General features: G+C 52.6%; 1 protein-coding gene across 2 annotated transcripts in view; it reads right to left on the bottom strand.

Moving 5' to 3' along the window:
- STK11IP (serine/threonine kinase 11 interacting protein) overlaps positions 1-22624 on the bottom strand; it is a 367631-nt gene that overhangs the window by 229948 nt on the left and 115059 nt on the right. For both annotated transcript variants that reach the window (XR_015308314.1, XM_086954340.1), the window contains exon 11: positions 15083-15124. Coding sequence is in view for 1 of the 2 variants with exons in the window: in XM_086954340.1 (XP_086810466.1) it covers positions 15083-15124 (42 nt within the window). In the remaining variant the exon portion in view is untranslated. The remainder of the gene's footprint in view (positions 1-15082; positions 15125-22624) is intronic.

Below are 22624 nucleotides of genomic sequence, written 5' to 3'. Positions count from 1 at the left end.
CCCGGGGTCCTCTCAATGCTCTCTGCATGAATACGCCCGGGGGCCTCTCAATGCTCTCTGCATGAATACGCCCGGGGTCCTCTCAATGCTCTGCATGAATACGCCCGGGGTCCTCTCTCAATGCTCTCTGCATGAATACGCCCGGGGTCCTCTCTCAATGCTCTCTGCATGAATACGCCCTGGGTCCTCGCTCAATGCTCTCTGCATGAATACGCCAGGGGTCCTCTCAATGCTCTCTGCATGAATACGCCCAGGGTCCTCTCTCAATGCTCTCTGCATGAATACGCCCGGGGTCCTCTCAATGCTCTCTGCATGAATACGCCCTGGGTCCTCTCAATGCTCTCTGCATGAATACGCCCGGGGTCCTCTCAATGCTCTGCATGAATACGCCCGGGGTCCTCTCTCAATGCTCTCTGCATGAATACGCCAAAGGTCCTCTCTCAATGCTCTCTGCATGAATACACCCTGGGTCCTCTCTCAATGCTCTCTGCATGAATACGCCCGGGGTCCTCTCTCAATGCTCTCTGCATGAATACGCCCGGGGTCCTCTCTCAATGCTCTCTGCATGAATACGCCCTGGGTCCTCTCAATGCTCTCTGCATGAATACGCCCGGGGTCCTCTCAATGCTCTGCATGAATACGCCCGGGGTCCTCTCTCAATGCTCTCTGCATGAATACGCCAGGGGTCCTCTCTCAATGCTCTCTGCATGAATACGCCCTGGGTCCTCTCTCAATGCTCTCTGTATGAATACGCCCGGGGTCCTCTCTCAATGCTCTCTGCATGAATACGCCCTGGGTCCTCTCTCAATGCTCTCTGCATGAATACGCCCGGGGTCCTCTCTCAATGCTCTCTGCATGAATACGCCCTGGGTCCTCTCTCAATGCTCTCTGCATGAATACGCCCGGGGTCCTCTCTCAATGCTCTCTGCATGAATACGCCCTGGGTCCTCTCTCAATGCTCTCTGCATGAATACGCCCTGGGTCCTCTCTCAATGCTCTTTGCATGAATACGCCCTGGGTCCTCTCTCAATGCTCTCTGCATGAATACGCCCTGGGTCCTCTCAATGCTCTCTGCATGAATACGCCCGGGGTCCTCTCAATGCTCTGCATGAATACGCCCGGGGTCCTCTCTCAATGCTCTCTGCATGAATACGCCCAGGCTACTCTCAATGCTCTGCATGAATACGCCCGGGGTCCTCTCTCAATGCTCTCTGCATGAATACGCCCTGGGTCCTCTCAATGCTCTCTGCATGAATAGGCCCGGGGTCCTCTTTCAATGCTCTCTGCATGAATACGCCCTGGGTCCTCTCTCAATGCTCTCTGCATGAATACGCCCGGGGTCCTCTCTCAATGCTCTCTGCATGAATACGCCCGGGGTCCTCTCTCAATGCTCTCTGCATGAATACGCCAGGGGTCCTCTCTCAATGCTCTCTGCATGAATACGCCCGGGGTCCTCTCTCAATGCTCTCTGCATGAATACGCCCGGGGTCCTCTCTCAATGCTCTCTGCATGAATACGCCAGGGGTCCTCTCTCAATGCTCTCTGCATGAATACGCCCTGGGTCCTCTCTCAATGCTCTCTGCATGAATACGCCCGGGGTCCTCTCTCAATGCTCTCTGCATGAATACGCCCTGGGTCCTCTCTCAATGCTCTCTGCATGAATACGCCCGGGGTCCTCTCTCAATGCTCTCTGAATGAATACGCCCTGGGTCCTCTCTCAATGCTCTCTGCATGAATACGCCCTGGGTCCTCTCTCAATGCTCTTTGCATGAATACGCCTTGGGTCCTCTCTCAATGCTCTCTGCATGAATACGCCCTGGGTCCTCTCAATGCTCTCTGCATGAATACGCCCGGGGTCCTCTCAATGCTCTGCATGAATACGCCCGGGGTCCTCTCTCAATGCTCTCTGCATGAATACGCCCAGGCTACTCTCAATGCTCTGCATGAATACGCCCGGGGTCCTCTCTCAATGCTCTCTGCATGAATATGCCCGGGCTACTCTCAATGCTCTGCATGAATACGCCCGGGGTCCTCTCTCAATCCTCTCTGCATGAATACGCCCTGGGTCCTCTCAATGCTCTCTGCATGAATAGGCCCGGGGTCCTCTCTCAAGGCTCTCTGCATGAATACGCCCTGGGTCCTCTCTCAATGCTCTCTGCATGAATACGCCCGGGGTCCTCTCTCAATGCTCTCTGCATGAATACGTCCTGGGTCCTCTCTCAATGCTCTCTGCATGAATACGCCCGGGGTCCTCTCTCAATGCTCTCTGCATGAATACGCCCGGGGTCCTCTCTCAATGCTCTCTGCATGAATACGCCCGGGGTCCTCTCTCAATGCTCTCTGCATGAATACGCCCTGGGTCCTCTCTCAATGCTCTCTGCATGAATACGCCCGGGGTCCTCTCTCAATGCTCTCTGCATGAATACGCCCTGGGTCCTCTCTCAATGCTCTCTGCATGAATACGCCCTGGGTCCTCTCTAAGCTCTGTGCATGAATACGCCCTGGGTCCTCTCTCAATGCTCTCTGCATGAATACGCCCTGGGTCCTCTCAATGCTCTCTGCATGAATAGGCCTGGGGTCCTCTCAATGCTCTCTGCATGAATAGGCCAGGGGTCCTCTCAATGCTCTCTGCATGAATAGGCCAGGGGTCCTCTCAATGCTCTCTGCATGAATACGCCCGGGGTCCTCTCAATGCTCTCTGCATGAATACGCCTGGGGTCCTCTCAATGCTCTCTGCATGAATAGGCCAGGGGTCCTCTCAATGCTCTCTGCATGAATACGCCCGGGGTCCTCTCAATGCTCTCTGCATGAATACGCCCTGGGTCCTCTCAATGCTCTCTGCATGAATAGGCCAGGGGTCCTCTCAATGCTCTCTGCATGAATACGCCCGGGGTCCTCTCTCAATGCTCTCTGCATGAATACGCCAGGGGTCCTCTCAATGCTCTCTGCATGAATACGCCCGGGTCCTCTCTCAATGCTCTCTGCATGAATATGCCCGGGGTCCTCTCAATGCTCGCTGCATGAATACGCCCGGGGTCCTCTCTCAATGCTCTCTGCATGAATACGCCCGGGGTCCTCTCTCAATGCTCTCTGCATGAATACGCCCTGGGTCCTCTCTCAATGCTCTCTGCATGAATACGCCCGGGGTCCTCTCAATGCTCTCTGCATGAATACGCCAGGGGTCCTCTCAATGCTCTCTGCATGAATACGCCCTGGGTCCTCTCAATGCTCTCTGCATGAATAGGCCCTGGGTCCTCTCTCAATGCTCTCTGCATGAATACGCCCTGGGTCCTCTCTCAATGCTCTCTGCATGAATACGCCAGGGGTCCTCTCAATGCTCTCTGCATCAATACGCCCGGGGTCCTCTCAATGCTCTCTGCATGAATACGCCCGGGGGCCTCTCAATGCTCTCTGCATGAATACGCCCGGGGTCCTCTCAATGCTCTGCATGAATACGCCCGGGGTCCTCTCTCAATGCTCTCTGCATGAGTACGCCCGGGGTCCTCTCTCAATGCTCTCTGCATGAATACGCCCTGGGTCCTCGCTCAATGCTCTCTGCATGAATACGCCAGGGGTCCTCTCAATGCTCTCTGCATGAATACGCCCAGGGTCCTCTCTCAATGCTCTCTGCATGAATACGCCCGGGGTCCTCTCAATGCTCTCTGCATCAATACGCCCGGGGTCCTCTCAATGCTCTCTGCATGAATACGCCCGGGGGCCTCTCAATGCTCTCTGCATGAATACGCCCGGGGTCCTCTCAATGCTCTGCATGAATACGCCCGGGGTCCTCTCTCAATGCTCTCTGCATGAATACGCCCGGGGTCCTCTCTCAATGCTCTCTGCATGAATACGCCCTGGGTCCTCGCTCAATGCTCTCTGCATGAATACGCCAGGGGTCCTCTCAATGCTCTCTGCATGAATACGCCCAGGGTCCTCTCTCAATGCTCTCTGCATGAATACGCCCGGGGTCCTCTCAATGCTCTCTGCATGAATACGCCCTGGGTCCTCTCAATGCTCTCTGCATGAATACGCCCGGGGTCCTCTCAATGCTCTGCATGAATACGCCCGGGGTCCTCTCTCAATGCTCTCTGCATGAATACGCCAAAGGTCCTCTCTCAATGCTCTCTGCATGAATACACCCTGGGTCCTCTCTCAATGCTCTCTGCATGAATACGCCCGGGGTCCTCTCTCAATGCTCTCTGCATGAATACGCCCGGGGTCCTCTCTCAATGCTCTCTGCATGAATACGCCCTGGGTCCTCTCAATGCTCTCTGCATGAATACGCCCGGGGTCCTCTCAATGCTCTGCATGAATACGCCCGGGGTCCTCTCTCAATGCTCTCTGCATGAATACGCCAGGGGTCCTCTCTCAATGCTCTCTGCATGAATACGCCCTGGGTCCTCTCTCAATGCTCTCTGTATGAATACGCCCGGGGTCCTCTCTCAATGCTCTCTGCATGAATACGCCCTGGGTCCTCTCTCAATGCTCTCTGCATGAATACGCCCGGGGTCCTCTCTCAATGCTCTCTGCATGAATACGCCCTGGGTCCTCTCTCAATGCTCTCTGCATGAATACGCCCGGGGTCCTCTCTCAATGCTCTCTGCATGAATACGCCCTGGGTCCTCTCTCAATGCTCTCTGCATGAATACGCCCTGGGTCCTCTCTCAATGCTCTTTGCATGAATACGCCCTGGGTCCTCTCTCAATGCTCTCTGCATGAATACGCCCTGGGTCCTCTCAATGCTCTCTGCATGAATACGCCCGGGGTCCTCTCAATGCTCTGCATGAATACGCCCGGGGTCCTCTCTCAATGCTCTCTGCATGAATACGCCCAGGCTACTCTCAATGCTCTGCATGAATACGCCCGGGGTCCTCTCTCAATGCTCTCTGCATGAATACGCCCTGGGTCCTCTCAATGCTCTCTGCATGAATAGGCCCGGGGTCCTCTTTCAATGCTCTCTGCATGAATACGCCCTGGGTCCTCTCTCAATGCTCTCTGCATGAATACGCCCGGGGTCCTCTCTCAATGCTCTCTGCATGAATACGCCCGGGGTCCTCTCTCAATGCTCTCTGCATGAATACGCCAGGGGTCCTCTCTCAATGCTCTCTGCATGAATACGCCCGGGGTCCTCTCTCAATGCTCTCTGCATGAATACGCCCGGGGTCCTCTCTCAATGCTCTCTGCATGAATACGCCAGGGGTCCTCTCTCAATGCTCTCTGCATGAATACGCCCTGGGTCCTCTCTCAATGCTCTCTGCATGAATACGCCCGGGGTCCTCTCTCAATGCTCTCTGCATGAATACGCCCTGGGTCCTCTCTCAATGCTCTCTGCATGAATACGCCCGGGGTCCTCTCTCAATGCTCTCTGAATGAATACGCCCTGGGTCCTCTCTCAATGCTCTCTGCATGAATACGCCCTGGGTCCTCTCTCAATGCTCTTTGCATGAATACGCCTTGGGTCCTCTCTCAATGCTCTCTGCATGAATACGCCCTGGGTCCTCTCAATGCTCTCTGCATGAATACGCCCGGGGTCCTCTCAATGCTCTGCATGAATACGCCCGGGGTCCTCTCTCAATGCTCTCTGCATGAATACGCCCAGGCTACTCTCAATGCTCTGCATGAATACGCCCGGGGTCCTCTCTCAATGCTCTCTGCATGAATATGCCCGGGCTACTCTCAATGCTCTGCATGAATACGCCCGGGGTCCTCTCTCAATCCTCTCTGCATGAATACGCCCTGGGTCCTCTCAATGCTCTCTGCATGAATAGGCCCGGGGTCCTCTCTCAAGGCTCTCTGCATGAATACGCCCTGGGTCCTCTCTCAATGCTCTCTGCATGAATACGCCCGGGGTCCTCTCTCAATGCTCTCTGCATGAATACGTCCTGGGTCCTCTCTCAATGCTCTCTGCATGAATACGCCCGGGGTCCTCTCTCAATGCTCTCTGCATGAATACGCCCGGGGTCCTCTCTCAATGCTCTCTGCATGAATACGCCCGGGGTCCTCTCTCAATGCTCTCTGCATGAATACGCCCTGGGTCCTCTCTCAATGCTCTCTGCATGAATACGCCCGGGGTCCTCTCTCAATGCTCTCTGCATGAATACGCCCTGGGTCCTCTCTCAATGCTCTCTGCATGAATACGCCCTGGGTCCTCTCTAAGCTCTGTGCATGAATACGCCCTGGGTCCTCTCTCAATGCTCTCTGCATGAATACGCCCTGGGTCCTCTCAATGCTCTCTGCATGAATACGCCCGGGGTCCTCTCAATGCTCTGCATGAATACGCCCGGGGTCCTCTCTCAATGCTCTCTGCATGAATACGCCCAGGCTACTCTCAATGCTCTGCATGAATACGCCCGGGGTCCTCTCTCAATGCTCTCTGCATGAATACGCCCTGGGTCCTCTCAATGCTCTCTGCATGAATAGGCCCGGGGTCCTCTCTCAATGCTCTCTGCATGAATACGCCCTGGGTCCTCTCTCAATGCTCTCTGCATGAATACGCCCGGGGTCCTCTCTCAATGCTCTCTGCATGAATACGCCCGGGGTCCTCTCTCAATGCTCGCTGCATGAATACGCCCTGGGTCCTCTCTCAATGCTCTCTGCATGAATACGCCCGGGGTCCTCTCTCAATGCTCTCTGCATGAATACGCCCGGGGTCCTCTCTCAATGCTCTCTGCATGAATACGCCCGGGGTCCTCTCAATGCTCTGCATGAATACGCCCGGGGTCCTCTCTCAATGCTCTCTTCATGAATACGCCAGGGGTCCTCTCTCAATGCTCTCTGCATGAATACGCCCTGGGTCCTCTCTCAATGCTCTCTGCATGAATACGCCCTGGGTCCTCTCTCAATGCTCTCTGCATGAATACGCCAGGGGTCCTCTCTCAATGCTCTCTGCATGAATACGCCCTGGGTCCTCTCTCAATGCTCTCTGCATGAATACGCCCGGGGTCCTCTCTCAATGCTCTCTGCATGAATACGCCCTGGGTCCTCTCTCAATGCTCTCTGCATCAATACGCCCGGGGTCCTCTCTCAATGCTCTCTGCATGAATACGCCCTGGGTCCTCTCTCAATGCTCTCTGCATGAATACGCCCTGGGTCCTCTCTCAATGCTCTCTGCATGAATACGCCCTGGGTCTCCTCTCAATGCTCTCTGCATGAATACGCCCGGGGTCCTCTCAATGCTCTGCATGAATACGCCCGGGGTCCTCTCTCAATGCTCTCTGCATGAATACGCCCAGGCTACTCTCAATGCTCTGCATGAATACGCCCGGGGTCCTCTCTCAATGCTCTCTGCATGAATACGCCCGGGCTACTCTCAATGCTCTGCATGAATACGCCCGGGGTCCTCTCTCAATCCTCTCTGCATGAATACGCCCTGGGTCCTCTCAATGCTCTCTGCATGAATAGGCCCGGGGTCCTCTCTCAATGCTCTCTGCATGAATACGCCCTGGGTCCTCTCTCAATGCTCTCTGCATGAATACGCCCGGGGTCCTCTCTCAATGCTCTCTGCATGAATACGCCCTGGGTCCTCTCTCAATGCTCTCTGCATGAATACGCCCGGGGTCCTCTCTCAATGCTCTCTGCATGAATACGCCCGGGGTCCTCTCTCAATGCTCTCTGCATGAATACGCCCGGGGTCCTCTCTCAATGCTCTCTGCATGAATACGCCCTGGGTCCTCTCTCAATGCTCTCTGCATCAATACGCCCGGGGTCCTCTCTCAATGCTCTCTGCATGAATACGCCCTGGGTCCTCTCTCAATGCTCTCTGCATGAATACGCGCTGGGTCCTCTCTCAATGCTCTTTGCATGAATACGCCCTGGGTCCTCTCTCAATGCTCTCTGCATGAATACGCCCTGGGTCCTCTCAATGCTCTCTGCATGAATACGCCCGGGGTCCTCTCAATGCTCTGCATGAATACGCCCGGGGTCCTCTCTCAATGCTCTCTGCATGAATACGCCCAGGCTACTCTCAATGCTCTGCATGAATACGCCCGGGGTCCTCTCTCAATGCTCTCTGCATGAATACGCCCGGGCTACTCTCAATGCTCTGCATGAATACGCCCGGGGTCCTCTCTCAATCCTCTCTGCATGAATACGCCCTGGGTCCTCTCAATGCTCTCTGCATGAATAGGCCCGGGGTCCTCTCTCAATGCTCTCTGCATGAATACGCCCTGGGTCCTCTCTCAATGCTCTCTGCATGAATACGCCCGGGGTCCTCTCTCAATGCTCTCTGCATGAATACGCCCTGGGTCCTCTCTCAATGCTCTCTGCATGAATACGCCCGGGGTCCTCTCTCAATGCTCTCTGCATGAATACGCCCGGGGTCCTCTCTCAATGCTCTCTGCATGAATACGCCCGAGGTCCTCTCTCAATGCTCTCTGCATGAATACGCCCTGGGTCCTCTCTCAATGCTCTCTGCATGAATACGCCCGGGGTCCTCTCTCAATGCTCTCTGCATGAATACGCCCTGGGTCCTCTCAATGCTCTCTGCATGAATACGCCCTGGGTCCTCTCAATGCTCTCTGCATGAATACGCCCGGGGTCCTCTCAATGCTCTGCATGAATACGCCTGGGGTCCTCTCTCAATGCTCTCTGCATGAATACGCCCAGGCTACTCTCAATGCTCTGCATGAATACGCCCGGGGTCCTCTCTCAATGCTCTCTGCATGAATACGCCCTGGGTCCTCTCAATGCTCTCTGCATGAATAGGCCCGGGGTCCTCTCTCAATGCTCTCTGCATGAATACGCCCTGGGTCCTCTCTCAATGCTCTCTGCATGAATACGCCCGGGGTCCTCTCTCAATGCTCTCTGCATGAATACGCCAGGGGTCCTCTCTCAATGCTCTCTGCATGAATACGCCCTGGGTCCTCTCTCAATGCTCTCTGCATGAATACGCCCTGGGTCCTCTCTCAATGCTCTCTGCATGAATACGCCCGGGGTCCTCTCTCAATGCTCTCTGCATGAATACGCCCTGGGTCCTCTCTCAATGCTCTCTGCATGAATACGCCCGGGGTCCTCTCTCAATGCTCTCTGCATGAATACGCCCGGGGTCCTCTCTCAATGCTCTCTGCATGAATACGCCCGGGGTCCTCTCTCAATGCTCTCTGCATGAATACGCCCTGGGTCCTCTCTCAATGCTCTCTGCATGAATATGCCCGGGGTCCTCTCTCAATGCTCTCTGCATGAATACGCCCTGGGTCCTCTCAATGCTCTCTGCATGAATACGCCCTGGGTCCTCTCAATGCTCTCTGCATGAATACGCCCGGGGTCCTCTCAATGCTCTGCATGAATACGCCCAGGGTCCTCTCTCAATGCTCTCTGCATGAATACGCCCGGGCTACTCTCAATGCTCTGCATGAATACGCCCGGGGTCCTCTCTCAATCCTCTCTGCATGAATACGCCCTGGGTCCTCTCAATGCTCTCTGCATGAATACGCCCGGGGTCCTCTCTCAATGCTCTCTGCATGAATACGCCCGGGGTCCTCTCTCAATGCTCTCTGCATGAATACGCCCGGGGTCCTCTCTCAATGCTCTCTGCATGAATACGCCCTGGGTCCTCTCTCAATGCTCTCTGCATGAATACGCCCGGGGTCCTCTCTCAATGCTCTCTGCATGAATACGCCCGGGGTCCTCTCTCAATGCTCTCTGCATGAATACGCCCGGGGTCCTCTCTCAATGCTCTCTGCATGAATACGCCCTGGGTCCTCTCTCAATGCTCTCTGCATGAATACGCCCGGGGTCCTCTCTCAATGCTCTCTGCATGAATACGCCCTGGGTCCTCTCAATGCTCTCTGCATGAATACGCCCTGGGTCCTCTCAATGCTCTCTGCATGAATACGCCCGGGGTCCTCTCAATGCTCTGCATGAATACGCCCGGGGTCCTCTCTCAATCCTCTCTGCATGAATACGCCCTGGGTCCTCTCAATGCTCTCTGCATGAATAGGCCCGGGGTCCTCTCTCAATGCTCTCTGCATGAATACGCCCGGGGTCCTCTCTCAATGCTCTCTGCATGAATACGCCCTGGGTCCTCTCAATGCTCTCTGCATGAATACGCCCTGGGTCCTCTCAATGCTCTCTGCATGAATACGCCAGGGGTCCTCTCAATGCTCGCTGCATGAATACGCCCTGGGTCCTCTCTCAATGCTCTCTGCATGAATACGCCCGGGGTCCTCTCTCAATGCTCTCTGCATGAATACGCCCTGGGTCCTCTCAATGCTCTCTGCATGAATACGCCCTGGGTCCTCTCAATGCTCTCTGCATGAATACGCCCGGGGTCCTCTCAATGCTCTGCATGAATACGCCCGGGGTCCTCTCTCAATCCTCTCTGCATGAATACGCCCTGGGTCCTCTCAATGCTCTCTGCATGAATAGGCCCGGGGTCCTCTCTCAATGCTGTCTGCATGAATACGCCCGGGGTCCTCTCTCAATGCTCTCTGCATGAATACGCCCTGGGTCCTCTCAATGCTCTCTGCATGAATACGCCCTGGGTCCTCGCTCAATGCTCTCTGCATGAATAGGCCCTGGGTCCTCTCAATGCTCTCTGCATGAATAGGCCCGGGGTCCTCTCTCAATGCTCTCTGCATGAATACGCCCGGGGTCCTCTCTCAATGCTCTCTGCATGAATACGCCCTGGGTCCTCTCAATGCTCTCTGCATGAATACGCCAGGGGTCCTCTCTCAATGCTCGCTGCATGAATACGCCCTGGGTCCTCTCTCAATGCTCTCTGCATGAATACGCCCGGGGTCCTCTCTCAATGCTCTCTGCATGAATACGCCCTGGGTCCTCTCTCAATGCTCTCTGCATGAATACGCCTGGGGTCCTCTCAATGCTCGCTGCATGAATACGCCCTGGGTCCTCTCTCAATGCTCTCTGCATGAATACGCCCGGGGTCCTCTCTCAATGCTCTCTGCATGAATACGCCCGGGGTCCTCTCTCAATGCTCTCTGCATGAATACGCCCTGGGTCCTCTCTCAATGCTCTCTGCATGAATACGCCCGGGGTCCTCTCTCAATGCTCTCTGCATGAATACGCCCTGGGCCCTCTCAATGCTCTCTGCATGAATACGCCCTGGGTCCTCTCAATGCTCTCTGCATGAATACGCCCGGGGTCCTCAATGCTCTGCATGAATACGCCCGGGGTCCTCTCTCAATCCTCTCTGCATGAATACGCCCTGGGTCCTCTCTCAATGCTCTCTGCATGAATACGCCCGGGGTCCTCTCTCAATGCTCTCTGCATGAATACGCCCTGGGTCCTCTCTCAATGCTCTCTGCATGAATACGCCCGGGGTCCTCTCTCAATGCTCTCTGCATGAATACGCCCTGGGTCCTCTCAATGCTCTCTGCATGAATACGCCCTGGGTCCTCTCAATGCTCTCTGCATGAATACGCCCGGGGTCCTCTCAATGCTCTGCATGAATACGCCCGGGGTCCTCTCTCAATCCTCTCTGCATGAATACGCCCTGGGTCCTCTCAATGCTCTCTGCATGAATAGGCCCGGGGTCCTCTCTCAATGCTCTCTGCATGAATACGCCCGGGGTCCTCTCTCAATGCTCTCTGCATGAATACGCCATGGGTCCTCTCAATGCTCTCTGCATGAATACGCCCTGGGTCCTCTCAATGCTCTCTGCATGAATACGCCAGGGGTCCTCTCAATGCTCGCTGCATGAATACGCCCTGGGTCCTCTCTCAATGCTCTCTGCATGAATACGCCCGGGGTCCTCTCTCAATGCTCTCTGCATGAATACGCCCTGGGTCCTCTCAATGCTCTCTGCATGAATACGCCCTCTGCATGAATACGCCCGGGGTCCTCTCAATGCTCTGCATGAATACGCCCGGGGTCCTCTCTCAATCCTCTCTGCATGAATACGCCCTGGGTCCTCTCAATGCTCTCTGCATGAATAGGCCCGGGGTCCTCTCTCAATGCTCTCTGCATGAATACGCCCGGGGTCCTCTCTCAATGCTCTCTGCATGAATACGCCCTGGGTCCTCAATGCTCTCTGCATGAATACGCCCTGGGTCCTCGCTCAATGCTCTCTGCATGAATAGGCCCTGGGTCCTCTCAATGCTCTCTGCATGAATAGGCCCGGGGTCCTCTCTCAATGCTCTCTGCATGAATACGCCCGGGGTCCTCTCTCAATGCTCTCTGCATGAATACGCCCTGGGTCCTCTCAATGCTCTCTGCATGAATACGCCAGGGGTCCTCTCTCAATGCTCGCTGCATGAATACGCCCTGGGTCCTCTCTCAATGCTCTCTGCATGAATACGCCCGGGGTCCTCTCTCAATGCTCTCTGCATGAATACGCCCTGGGTCCTCTCTCAATGCTCTCTGCATGAATACGCCCGGGGTCCTCTCAATGCTCGCTGCATGAATACGCCCTGGGTCCTCTCTCAATGCTCTCTGCATGAATACGCCCGGGGTCCTCTCTCAATGCTCTCTGCATGAATACACCCTGGGTCCTCTCAATGCTCTCTGCATGAATACGCCCTGGGTCCTCGCTCAATGCTCTCTGCATGAATAGGCCCTGGGTCCTCTCAATGCTCTCTGCATGAATAGGCCCGGGGTCCTCTCGCAATGCTCTCTGCATGAATACGCCCGGGGTCCTCTCTCAATGCTCTCTGCATGAATACGCCCGGGGTCCTCTCTCAATGCTCTCTGCATGAATAGGCCCGGGGTCCTCTCTCAATGCTCTCTGCATGAATACGCCCTGGGTCCTCGCTCAATGCTCTCTGCATGAATAGGCCCTGGGTCCTCTCAATGCTCTCTGCATGAATACGCCCGGGGTCCTCTCTCAATGCTCTCTGCATGAATACGCCCTGGGTCCTCTCAATGCTCTCTGCATGAATACGCCCTGGGTCCTCGCTCAATGCTCTCTGCATGAATAGGCCCTGGGTCCTCTCAATGCTCTCTGCATGAATAGGCCCGGGGTCCTCTCTCAATGCTCTCTGCATGAATACGCCCGGGGTCCTCTCTCAATGCTCTCTGCATGAATACGCCCTGGGTCCTCTCAATGCTCTCTGCATGAATACGCCCTGGGTCCTCGCTCAATGCTCTCTGCATGAATAGGCCCGGGGTCCTCTCTCAATGCTCTCTGCATGAATACGCCCGGGGTCCTCTCTCAATGCTCTCTGCATGAATTCGCCCGGGGTCCTCTCTCAATGCTCTCTGCATGAATTCGCCCGGGGTCCTCTCTCAATGCTCTCTGCATGAATACGCCCGGGGTCCTCTCAATGCTCTCTGCATGAATACGCCCTGGGTCCTCTCAATGCTCTCTGCATGAATACGCCCTGGGTCCTCTCTCAATGCTCTCTGCATGAATACGCCCTGGGTCCTCTCTCAATGCTCTCTGCATGAATACACCAGGGGTCCTCTCAATGCTCTCTGCATGAATACGCCCAGGGTCCTCTCTCAATGCTCTCTGCATGAATACGCCAGGGGTCCTCTCAATGCTCTCTGCATGAATAGGCCCGGGGTCCTCTCTCAATGCTCTCTGCATGAATACGCCCGGGGTCCTCTCTCAATGCTCTCTGCATGAATTCGCTCGGGGTCCTCTCTCAATGCTCTCTGCATGAATTCGCCCGGGGTCCTCTCTCAATGCTCTCTGCATGAATACGCCCTGGGTCCTCTCTCAATGCTCTCTGCATGAATACGCCAGGGGTCCTCTCAATGCTCGCTGCATGAATACGCCCTGGGTCCTCTCTCAATGCTCTCTGCATGAATACGCCCTGGGTCCTCTCTCAATGCTCTCTGCATGAATACGCCAGGGGTCCTCTCAATGCTCTCTGCATGAATACGCCCGGGGTCCTCTCTCAATGCTCTCTGCATGAATACGCCAGGGGTCCTCTCAATGCTCTCTGCATGAATACGCCCTGGGTCCTCTCAATGCTCTCTGCATGAATACGCCCGGGGTCCTCTCTCAATGCTCTCTGCATGAATACGCCCTGGGTCCTCTCTCAATGCTCTCTGCATGAATACGCCAGGGGTCCTCTCAATGCTCGCTGCATGAATACGCCCAGGTTCCTGTCAATGCTCTCTGTATGAATACGCCCGGGGTCCTCTCAATGCTCGCTGCATGAATACACCCGGGGTCCTCTCTCAATGCTCTCTGCATGAATACGCCCTGGGTCCTCTCAATGCTCTCTGCATGAATACGCCCGGGGTCCTCTCTCAATGCTCTCTGCATGAATACGCCAGGGGTCCTCTCAATGCTCTCTGCATGAATTCGCCCGGGGTACTCTCTCAATGCTCTCTGCATGACTACGCCCGGGGTCCTCTCAATGCTCTCTGCATGAATACGCCCTGGGTCCTCTCAATGCTCTCTGCATGAATACGCCCTGGGTCCTCTCTCAATGCTCTCTGCATGAATACGCCCTGGGTCCTCTCTCAATGCTCTCTGCATGAATACGCATGGGGTCCTCTCAATGCTCTCTGCATGAATACGCCCGGGGTCCTCTCTCAATGCTCTCTGCATGAATACGCCAGGGGTCCTCTCAATGCTCTCTGCATGAATACGCCCTGGGTCCTCTCAATGCTCTCTGCATGAATACGCCCGGGGTCCTCTCAATGCTCTCTGCATGAATACGCCCGGGGTCCTCTCAATGCTCTCTGCATGAATACGCCCGGGGTCCTCTCAATGCTCTCTGCATGAATACGCCCTGGGTCCTCTCTCAATGCTCTCTGCATGAATACGCCCTGGGTCCTCTCAATGCTCTCTGCATGAATACACCCGGGGTCCTCTCTCAATGTTCTTTCTGCTTGCAGCCTCTGACCCCAGAGAACGTCCTACATGAAGTAAGATTACCACTCCTTACAGCACAGGTCCAAGTTGTGAATGACTAAAGTGTCCAATCCTGTACTGCGGGTACTTCTCTCTGTTTCATATAAGAGGATATTGACACCACGCACAGTGGTCACCATGCCCCAAATCTCACAGACTGCTGCACAAAGACACACACTCATGGCCTATATTAGGAGGCTGGAAAACGGACAGCTAGGACACAACGCAAGATTTGCCAAACGGGGACACCTTTACGGTGTTTCTCAAAACAAGGCTGGCATTCTAGTTCGATAATGGGATTGATTCGAAACTTACCTCTAAATCTGCAGTTGACAGAGCATGCCCGTCCAGGTACAGCTATAATCAAAAGAAAAGCCAGTCAGAGCTTCCTACATAGCACTACATCATTACTGCCTCCCAAACTGGACAAATCACTCCACACACTACTGCACTCCAACCAGCACCCTGCAACCCACAACCTAAAACTGCCTCATCCACTTTAGCTGTTACCACCACCCCACAATTATTCTCAAAACGAAGCACAAAACTGGATCTATTGCAACCCCACACCTTGCCTCAATACTGGCCATCAAACCAGAGAAAACAAACCTACTGCTAAACCACAAAAACCACAAACCACACTCCTGTATCAATAAGGCACCATTTGTCTGCACAACCTATTATCACCACACTAGGACGGCACCCCCTGACGTCAGCACCCCAAACTAGACATCCTGCTCCACTAAACTACTTCACCAGAAATTAGGCAAATCACAACACTTCACTGCTACAAAAAGAATAGCACAATTGTGCTCACACGTACACTCCAGTTTTTTTTACATCTCCCCTTTTCGCTGGTCACTGATCACCTGATGACTATTTAAACAAACGAGACATACACAAAACATCTTTCTTCAACGAATGCTGCCACTTTTCAGATGATGACAGCTCATTCAGTGTGGATTTAGACAGTGCCACTATGTGCTTGGGCCTCAGGGTTGAATCAGCAGACTTCCAATGACAGGTGATTAAATACGTATGTATCAACAACAAGAGAGTGAGGATAAACAAGAGGTCACTCCTATATCCCCAATATTAACTGCAACAAACAACTAAAGAGTGACTTGTCGGTGCTGTGGTCAGGGGAATAAAGCCAAAAACACCAGGAAAACAACCTCACACCATCAGTGACGAGGCGATATCAGAACTGAAGATAGGGAAAAAAAGTGAAACACATACAAAAAGACAAAGACAATAATTCATATTTTGTTAAGAAGAACCCTCACTCACCCTAGTGGTGACATGCTTTATCATGGTGTTCCCACTGGAGGAACCGAATGTCCCTCCAGTGTGCTTCGACGCCTGATTTTACAGCGGAGCAGGTTATTGTGAAAAAAAAAATTTTTGTTTGTTGGTATGTGTTATGTGCAAGTGATAGTGAGGATTAAAAAATATCAGTTGTACCAAAAACGACTTTATTTAGTGGTCAGCTAATATTGTTCAAAACAGTGTGTTGGATATTGATAGTGGTAATATTCTTGACCACTTATATCCTTTAAGAATTAGGTCGACATGTTTCAGCTGTCTGAAATTATTAATGCAGCTTTCTTCAGGACCAAAAAAGTGAATATCCCTGGTGGTCCACGCTCGCTTAGGCGTGTCCAAACCAGTGGATATATAGTATGTGAAAAAATATATATTATTAATAAAAGATACCGGAATTATTCCGTGTCTGCAACCCTAGCATTTCCAGGGGCCGAAAAAGGCACGATCCTATGGTGCTGTCGTCATAGGCTTGGCGGGGGAGGCCTTCTTCACGCTACGGCCATTAGCTCGTAACGTCTCGCCGCCATGAACCTACTCGATCCACTGTCGCCGCCCGATTAAATACTACAACATTACGGCTGGCAACGTTCACCCTAACATTTTTCGAAATATTAGGGCCACGCCCCTGCACTGTTCCCCATAAAGAGCAATGGGTGATTGAAACAGGTATGTGTGTCCAGGATCTATGAAGCACTGTGCTTGATTATGCACCCCAGAACACAATCATCATATGCACAGCGAGCACTTTCACACTATAAACTCCACAACTGTGCTAAGGTTATCACCATTAGCTTTGTCAATGCCAGTGGCCTAACGACGGATGCTTCTTGGCACTGCTGGCAGGGTTGACATCTCCTCTGCCCCAGTCCACCACTCTAAGCCAGCCTGCATGACCCAGGGGCAGAACACAAGCTGCAGCTCCTCCTTTCTGACCTACTTGCTGAGATCGTGCTACGTCATCTCAACTTGATCACGCCAACTCATCCCGTTCAAAGCACCTCTTGAAGTATGCTCATGAGCGAATTCAGACTTCACAACGATGTCAGATATGAAGGTAGAATCCATCACGCAGGAGATACTCAAGATTGGGATTATCTTCTCCAGGTTTGACAACAAGGTGCCCAACACCACTTCGGAAGTTCAATTGATGTGCACTGAGATCCACAAGTTACTCACCTTTGGAAACTTTCTTTCTGATGGATACTCTAACCATAGCTTCCTCACCGTAAGAATATTACCAAGCGGCAGACTGGTTCTGGAAGATTTTCCAGCATACTCCATGCTCACCAACGCGTGGCGTCATGCAGCTCCGCTTCGACCCTGGAAGTGACGGGAACTGTAGATTGGCACCACCGAAGCATGTCAATGTCAGGTTTTTTTTCTAGATACTGTCAGCCCAAAAGTAATCAATTGCCCTAGTGTGTTGATCTCTGAAGTGGGCCCTCTTTAGATGGAGAAGGAACCATTCCACCCAACAGGAAGGAGGGAGGGCCGTTGGATAGGGTATACGTCAGAGAGAGCATTATGAAAGGTAAGTAACTTGTCTTTCTGATGGACCCTCCTAGAGCAGAAACCAAAGCAGCACCTCCCCAGGTGGGACGGCGGAATGTAAGGTAATGTAATGTAATGATGTCTTGTAAAGCGCATGAATCACCCCACATGGGGTATCTACGCGCTGTAGACCGCTGGGGAACCCGTCCTGGCTTTCCCTGTGAGTTGGTCCCTACTGGGTATCTCCAAGGTGAAACCAGGCATCCCCGGCGTATGTGGGGGGCCGTTGTGGAGCTGAGGCAAGCCAACGCCCAGAGTTGCCGAGTGTGATTCCTGGTTAGAGTAGGCACCGAGGCGAGAATTATCAAGTCCGCTGACCCTGGTCCACGACCCTGCCGCGTCGGGAATTGAACCCTGGTCCCGGGCCGTCCTCTGCTTCTGGGTCTGCCGCCTCTGACCAGTGACCCAAACCAAAAAGTCTTGCAGTACAGAATGGCCAAAAAGCCCTTCCTGTTAGACCGGGCTCTCAAGGTAGAAGTGCTGCATGGAAATAGGCACTGATGCCCATGATGCCAACGGAGAGCTATCCAGGACAGATACCCTGCATGCCAAGATGGTGGTAGCAGCTTTTTTCCTGATGGAATGGGCCCTCACACCTTCTGGAAGCTGCTTCGCCAGCACGTAGCAGATCTGATGCAGAGGACTACCCACTGCACTGACTTCCTTTCTTCGTCCCACAGAACCTCACAAAGAGCTGCTGTCCGACCAGTGGTTCTTAGTCCAACATCGGGGACGACTGTGTAATAGCTCAAAGGGAGAACACAAGAGAAGGGTAAGGATCAAGTTAAGAACCCACTGTGGCATGACAAAATGTTCCGGGGGAAACACAAGCAACAAACATTTGAGAAAACGCATTACAATAGGTAAATGTAAATGTAAATGTATTTCAGCTTATATAGCGCACAGCTACCCGCAGTGGGTTTCCCGGCGCTTGCTTAGGGAACCCGTCCTGGTATTCCCCTGTGAGATAACCCCGGCAGGGTATCCACAAGGTGAAAGCCAGGCATCCCGCCGCGAGGGGCCGTTGTGGAGATTAAGCAAGCTATTGCCCAGAGTCGCAGAGTGTGAACCCGTGAGTCGAGAAGGCGAGAATTATCGAGTCCGTGGAATTTTTAGCCCACGACCCGCCGAGGCGGGGAATTGAACCCTGGTCCAGGGCCGATCTCGGCTTCCGGGTCTGCCGCCTCTAACCCCTGAGCCACACTTCTCCAGGTAAATGCAGAAATGCCGAAAGGGCCAACAACTAACCTGTGCAGTGACAACCGCATGTTCTAACGGGCCCAAAGACAGACGAAATAGCAAAACATTTTGGCTTCCAAAGGTTAAGTGTTACGGGTGCCACATCAAGCCACAACTTTGTTCCAATATCTGGCATAAACAGATATCATGAGAGGCCCCCTGGCCACCACGATGACATCCACTACTTCAGGAGGGAGATCGAATGCAGTCAACTGCTGCAGCTCAGTTTTTATGAATGGAGATGTAGAATGTACAGCCCTGGGTACAAGACACAGCTCTCTCTGCGGCAGAAAGAGAACATACATCCAATGCGGCAGCCAGATCATATGACAGATGGTCATGCCTAGAAGTTTCAGGTGTCACACTCTACTGGTCCAATCAAGGCCCACTATGATGGCTTGGGCCTAGTTGGTCCTGAGCCTCTACAAAATTCAGGGCAGAAGATGCAGAGGTGGGAAGGCGGACCCACACTCTACTATGTGAATAGAGAGAATGTTCTTAGCAACTTCTTCAGAACTTGGGTCAGAAGAGGCAGAGGTAGGAAGGCATAGACAAGTCTCATGTTCCACGCCAAACAGAATGAGTCTCAGAGAGGACCTTCTTGAAAACTTCAAAGCAGAAAATGTTTAACACTGCACTTCCTCAGTATGGGTGAAGATACTGAGCCAGAACTCTCCCCATTGTTGGATGACATCCTGCACCACCTCTGGGTGCAACTGTCATTCGTGATCCGCTAGACATCACAAGCAGAGTTCGTCCACACCAGTATTTGAAGATTCCCCACGTGGTTTACGATTAGGGAGATTCGGGCAGGTCCAGAGGTACAGAGCCCCTTGGCACATTTTTCCTCTAGGGTTGAGCACTCAAAACCATTTATTCAACAGAAAAACTATAAATCCTCCAAATATTTATCCCTTGCTCGAGTAAGAGCTTAGAATCAGTCCATTCTCCAGCAATCTACAAATAGTTGTAGTAGGAGCTAGCTGCGGAGGCACATTTGAAAGCGCTTAAGAAAGCCACAAATGTCGGCACGCTTGGGTGGTGTCTACATACAGCATCAATGGTCACTTCTGGGAGGAGCAGAGTTGACGAAGAGCTGCAGGACATCACCTATTGCCAGCCAGGGACTATACTGAAAAATATTCTGGATCCACTCTGTCACCTGGGGAAATTCTAAAGGTGAGGAATCTGTGGTGAGAAGTATTCATCAGAACTCTGCACTTCACAAGCGTCTTGAAACCTCTGACAACAGACTGGAGGATGTTGAAAAGTGCCTGGTTAATCTCCCAGATTTTGGCTAAGTAATGGATCTTGAAGAGCTTTCAGGGCTTCCGTCTGTACGGCGTACCTGAGGTGCTCAAAGGCAATGACAAGTTAAGCATCTGTCTCATCTTCTCCAAACCTACTACAAAGTATCTTCTTGTCTCCTTTAGAGTTCCCAACGCTAGCATCATGTTAGAGACGCTCCGTATTCAACAACTGACCCGGGGCCATTATTGCAAGCCTCTTGCACCATGATCATTCACAAACAATTTTCAAAGCAGTGAAACAGAAGAAAGACCAGTTCATGTTGAAAGACAGTCCCTCCTACATATCACACACTTTGAGTCCACTGAGACAGGCATACCGTAAAAACAAATACAGGCAGATCGACCCCAGCTGTGAGTGGGAGACATTAAATGTGGTCTCACAAAACCAGCACCAATGGTCATCACATACAAAGAGGAAGACGAAGGAATAAACATTTCAAGTCATGGAAATGTTCTCACTCTACTGGATGTTCTTTACATGAACTTCACTGAGCCCGCAGGCGATGTCCTACCAGTCATACTGTGTGATGCACCACGAGGGCCGCGTCCCAGCATACACCAGAATACATCTCAACGGGGTCCATTCCACAGGCGGACCGACAGGGCTCCTTCAGATTGGGAACTCTGACCAGGGAGAGGGACACGTCCAGGTCTCTTCTCAAGGGAGGCAAGAAGCTCCACCCAAGCCCACCCGTGGCCTTGCAAGTCAGATCCCTTCCTGCCCAGGTTATCCTCTCCACTCCACCATTATATGAGACTTCTGGCTGCCCCTCTCTTCAAACAATGTTCTAAAGTATGCCGAAGTCTAGTGTGAAACATCCCATTGAATCCACATATGTTTGGAGGCCTTTGAGTGGCTGAACCGTTCTGTGTTGAAGATGTACAACCTCGTTTTAAGAAGAGTCTCATTACATGGTCTGCTGCCTGTTACAGTCTGTTAACCTTACTAGCTCCGAGTGCCACCTGGAGCCTGTCGCTGGGAAATTCCCTGTCACTTTTATTAAAGCTACCGAGGCTTCCTGGTGGGATTCAGTCTGTGGACTGCAACTGGCATCCCCGTGCTTGCCGGACCACTCACCTCAAGGCCCGGTCCCTCGTCCTAGACTCCACATCTTCGGCTCCATTCCCCAGCACCTGCCATCCCAGCAGAGTTCAGCACTCTATCCTAAGTAAACACATGTGTGATCCAAAACTACAAAACAGATCGCACAAGGATTTTTACCACCTCATACCATACTACCCTAGGTAGGTCACCAACTTAAAATGTTCATTCATATTTCTTCTTCTGTAATCCAGCCCTTCCAATTCTACTCCCTACAGAACCACGGGCCCACCAAACAGCTCATGGTACACCCCACCACTACGGCCAGATATCAAGCAATTTCCACTGCTAGCGAAAAATCTTTTACACCCTCTAGAACGTCTAGTAGACCCCCCCAAATCAGCCATATGCTCCCTACGTCCACCAGCCACTAGCACTTGTCCCGTTGACACTTGTCGGTTAAAGTGTGAACAGCAAGTCACACTTTTCTAAACATAAAAAGTTCCTGTAGTACTTTCGTGAGAATCATTGCAATTAAAGTGGGATGTTGTAGAGTTTGTAGAATATGATGATGTGACATGGAGTATAGAGCTTTGGAATGTGAAATGCAAAGGCCCCTGGCTGACAGAAGAAAGCTGTACTGGAGCTGGGAGGAGCTGGGTTATTTGATGGACAATGAAGACAAATTTGCTTTAAATGAAGACAAGTGTACTGTTTCTACACAGGGCTATCAGCAGTAGACTTACCCCGACTACTCAGCAACAACAAGCCATGTCCGACAAAGGTGCCTAACAAGACCTTAGCCCTTGGGTCATGCATACCCAGAATACACCCACGGTTACCAGCTTCTCTAAACTGTCTTGATTAGTGTGAGAATTCGGTAACACATCATTTATCTGGAGCCGCTCCTGGATAAACCAGGGCCTCCTGAGGTTTACAATGGGAATGGCAGAGCCATGATGACAGACTAATGGCAGACCATGCCTCACTGGACATTTGACATCCTGTGCCGCCCACTGACGGGGCTACACTGGTCTGTCATGTCCACACAGTACGATGCTCAGGATGGATTGCTTTCTTCTTCACCGGTATCTTCTACCTAAGTTGGCCATCCCTCATATCATGGAGGGAGGTGTATCTGGACAACTCTCAATATCACTGGGTCGTGATTTGCCTCGTACAACTCATCTCCATGAGCACTGCCGTATGAGGTGATGATAAACAGATTTCCTTCTGACAAAGAGACACTTAGGTGAAGTCTCTATGTATGTTCCAGTCAACGCATCCTCCTTAGGGTCGACTCAGATGCTGTGAGCAGCAACTAAAGGCCACACAAATACAAAAGAGAGGTAGGAATGTTTAAGCGTTAAAAGGAAATCAAAAGGGGGA

This window comes from Lissotriton vulgaris, chromosome 2_1 (genome assembly GCF_964263255.1).
Source record: "Lissotriton vulgaris chromosome 2_1, aLisVul1.2, whole genome shotgun sequence".
In the NCBI taxonomy this organism is placed as follows: Eukaryota; Metazoa; Chordata; class Amphibia; order Caudata; family Salamandridae; genus Lissotriton; species Lissotriton vulgaris.
Note: the sequence above shows the minus strand (reverse complement) of the source record. Positions and strands in the feature narration are given on the sequence as shown.